At 33.8% G+C, this 4,239-nt stretch overlaps 1 protein-coding gene across 1 annotated transcript; it reads right to left on the bottom strand.

Annotated features, from left to right (window-relative positions):
* Positions 1-1,076: 1,076 nt before the first annotated feature.
* On the bottom strand, positions 1,077-2,006 carry LOC306653405 (olfactory receptor 4Q2; the record flags this gene model as incomplete). The annotated part of the gene is made up of 1 exon (XM_079126411.1): positions 1,077-2,006. The coding sequence occupies one exon, from the start codon at positions 2,004-2,006 to the stop codon at positions 1,077-1,079; it is 930 nt and encodes a 309-aa protein (XP_078982537.1).
* Between the last annotated feature and the right edge of the window lie 2,233 nt (positions 2,007-4,239).

Raw genomic sequence — 4,239 nt, 5'->3', positions numbered from 1 at the left:
TTTCTTTGATGATAAAGACTCATTATGCAGTAAAACAGACTTGTGACTTAATCTTACTGTAACTCAAAGGATTCAAAGGGTGATAGCAATATAAACTGAACCCAATAATAGACAAAGGTGAAAATACCATGTACTCTTTCCTATGCACTTTACAGCGTCCTCCACAAACTTGTAATAATGCATCAAACTGTTACTACATTAAGGAAAATCAACCAGTTCAGAGTTTCATCCTCCATACTTTTTTTATATTGAAAAAAATCAACTTTAGTTAATAAATGTTTGCTGAACACTGTTATGATCCAGACACCAACTCGGACACACTCACATCTGAATCTTTTCAGTTTTCACAACAGCACTGAAAGGTCATCCTAGTCATGGAAGAGAAAGAGAAAATTAGGGCTCTAATACTCTAGCTGATTCATCCAGATTCACGTGGCTGAGAATTCAAAGAGGAGTATTTGAACCCACAAGTATTAGGTGATTGCTCTCTCACTTTCCCTTTCAGATACCAGTGGTGTGGTGAGGTGACAAAACTGACAAATATATCCCTTTAACTTCTTATCGTCCAATCACACATTATTAATTATTAAATCATTAATTCATCAAACAGATATCTTTTTAAATATTTATTGAGAGTTAAAAAATACAAATTTCTCATTCAACTGACTATAAGCTAGTTAGAATAATTTGAAACAGAAAAAATATTTAAATCTGTGGCTAGGCAGATAAGAAACTATTAAGAACATGGAAAGAATAGTTTGTGGCAGTTTGTAGTGACAAACTCAATACACAGAGATCCTGGAATGAAATTTGATCAGATGAAGAGATGAAATGAAAAAAAAAAAATCAATAGGAAAACAGAAACTACATTTGCTTCAGTCAAAAAACTGAAAATAAAGCAGCAGATTGAACAATTCGGCAATCATGCACAATTTAAGTGTAAAGCCAGAAGCAGTGGCCTTGTGACTTAATGGAAGATAGTTAAACATGGAAGATTCCACCTCCTGGTGCAATAGTTGAAAAGCAATTGTGGAATTCTCATAGCCCCTGCTCTCAAGAACTCACTTCAGCATCTCCTACTTTTTCCAAAGTCTACTCCTGTCCCACAGCTTTTGCATGGCTGACTTGACCTCTTTGTTCCGAAGCGTATAGATGAGGGGGTTTAGCATGGGGGTAATGACATTGTAGAGTACAGAAACCATCTTGTCCACAGAGAAAGTGGAGAAAGGACGGGCATAGATGAAAATACAGGGTCCAAAAAAGAGTGTTACCACCATGAGGTGGGATGCACAGGTAGAGAGGGCTTTTCTCCTTCCTTCCTTAGAGCGAATCCTGACTAGAATAGTGGTGTAGGAAGAAATCAGCACCACGAAGGAGCTGGTTGATATCAACCCACTGTTAGATACCATGAGAAGTTCAATGACAAAGGTGTCTGCACATGCAAGTTTGATGACAGGGGGGACATCGCAGAAGAAGTTATCCACCTGGTTTGGCCCACAAAAGGGCAAACGGACAGTGAGAATTGTCTGGACAGTGGAGTGCACAAATCCTCCCATCCATGAGGCAACCACTAACACGCGGCATAGACCCCGACTCATGACAGTGGTATAGTGCAGAGGGCGACAGATTGCAACGTAGCGGTCATAAGCCATCACTGTGAGCAGGAACATTTCAGCTGCCCCTACAAAATGCAGGAAGAAGAGTTGCACAATGCAGTGGTTGTAGGGAATGAGCTTTTTATTATCAAGGAAGTCAGCCAGAAGTTTAGGGGTCGTTACTGTTGAATAACACAGATCCAGAAATGAGAGGTTACCAAGAAGGAAGTACATTGGCGATGAATTTAGGTAGGTATCAGAGGCCACTGTCACCATGATGAGGACATTGCCTACCCAAGTGGCTATATAAAAGAAAAGAAATAATAAAAATAGTACTGCCTCAATAGATGATTTTTCTGAGAAACCTGCCAGAACAAACTCTTTGACCCCTTCTGTTTGGTTTTCATCCATTTGACGTGATTCTACCTAGATAAAAAATATTAAACAACAGAACATTAGCAGCATTCAAAATAGATATGTCACATCTAATACAATAATCTCATTTCTAAAGAAACATTTGTCTCTAATATACACCTGTACCAATTAGCTGGATAAAATTATTTTCTTTTTAGCTGATAGATATTCTCCCACCGGCTGCAATCTTGAGACAATAATGCAGTAATCAAAATTTTTTGAGCATAAAGTCACCTGGTCCCAGGCCTTTATCTTCAGTTTAAATGTCATTTCTTTTGTCTGTCAATCAGTACATTACTTCTCTCTTTTCCACATTACTTTTCCACATTTGGTCTTAAGAAATATGTTACATTCCTCTGACACAGCCTTATCTTGAATAAAAATCTTTAGGAAATATACAAAACTTGATGGTAACATTTGAGATTCCAGGGAATGTGTATTAATGTCTGTGGAGGATTTATTTGGGAAAAAGGAATCCCTGTGTTATTTTCCCTCAATTTAACTTAGTAGGAATATAATCTGTAGAAAAGAAGGTGAAGGATTGTGTTTCGCTTTGGGCTTATTGCCTATAGTATATTTCTGTCCACATAATAATTATCTATAATATATTTCTAATTATAAGTCATATCTGTGGGCATTAGAAGTACACAATATGCTTACAATAATCTAAATAGAATTCAAAAATGTTTATTCATGCTTTCAAATAATTCTTTCTTTTGACTAGACTATCAAATTGGTTAAAACAAACTATTCGTTTGAAATTAAAAGAAAAAAAATGCCAGTTTAGTGTGTGAGTGCTTGTGCATGTGTATTCAATGACTCCAGTGAGAACTGACAGGGAGATGTTGCTGCATGGAGTTGGTTGAAGACCTTGGGCATCTGTGATAGCTGCAATTGGCCTGGCTCATTTCTGCCACAGAGGAATTAATACATAGTAAATTAAAGTTTAGATATTAGAAAATTTTCTCTATTTTAGCATACATATTTTACATCTCTAAATTTTTGAACAGGATACTTTTAATTTAGGCAAATCAGCAAGAATAAACGTTTGAAGGAAAATTAAACTAAAATGTTATCTTAAAATGCTCATCAATAAAGGCAATTATGCAAATAAAAAATTACACAATTTTATATTAAAAATTGAAAATATGAAGGTAATATATGAAGAAAAACTATAACATTTAAAAACCATCTTGGTAAAACAATAGTTACAAAAAGATTTATTAAACTAAGAAAAATGGTTGGTTATATAATGAAGAAAAAGAAATAAGACAAAACTATATTTAAAATGTGATAAATTCTATACACACAGAAAACTAAACTACATAAGAAACCACACTAAAACTAAAGATAAAATGTAAGAGTTTATTCTGACAGTTGGGATTTTCTTCTTAGTTTCTGATAATTAATTTCTAATTTTACAATGAACTCAACCATATTTATGATACCTATGTAAGCTTTCTGAGAATTCATGTAGTTATGCATATCTTTAGGGTTTGTGATATTACTTAATTTTAAGAAAAACCTTATATATCTGGATTTTTTCTCTTTGTGCAATTAAATTATCACTGGTTAAGAATTTACTTAAATTTCAGGTAAAAATTTCACTTAATTATAATTTTTGTAACTTGTTTTGAGAACAATAGTATAGTTTAGATATAACACCAGATAACCTCAGGTTGTTATAAAGCAAGTTTTAAATGATAGATTTGTTTTTCAAGAAATTTTCACTCTATTCAGTTTCATGTGTTTAATTTTTTTCTAATTATCAAATAATGAATGCTTATTGATATATTTTGTAAAAATAAGAAACATGAAGAAAATACTCTTCTTTACAATACCAAAAAGCAAACACTGTTAATTTTGGCAATCCACATATTCTTAGAATTTTAAAACTCAGTTTGATTGTACAACTGACATATGATTGCATATGCAATATCATACGATTTTTAAAAGACCACAGGTGGCATTAAAAGCTGATCCTGAAAGTGACTACTAATGACAGGAACATGAAGGCAGGTTTTCAGTATAACAAAACTTTAGGTCAAATTACTTACCTTCCTTTTCTAAAAGATAGATTTTTTTGTCTGGTACTCACAGTTTGGGAACTTTAGTTTATGTAGAGGGAAATGAGAGGGAGGGTATGAAAAATGGTGGAATGAGACAGACATCATTAGCCTATGTACATGTATGATTACATGAATGGTATGAATCTACCTCATGTACAACC

This window comes from Sciurus vulgaris (genome assembly GCF_902686455.1).
Source record: "Sciurus vulgaris genome assembly, chromosome: 2".
NCBI lineage: Eukaryota > Metazoa > Chordata > Mammalia > Rodentia > Sciuridae > Sciurus > Sciurus vulgaris.
This window is presented reverse-complemented; position numbering and strand designations above follow the sequence as displayed.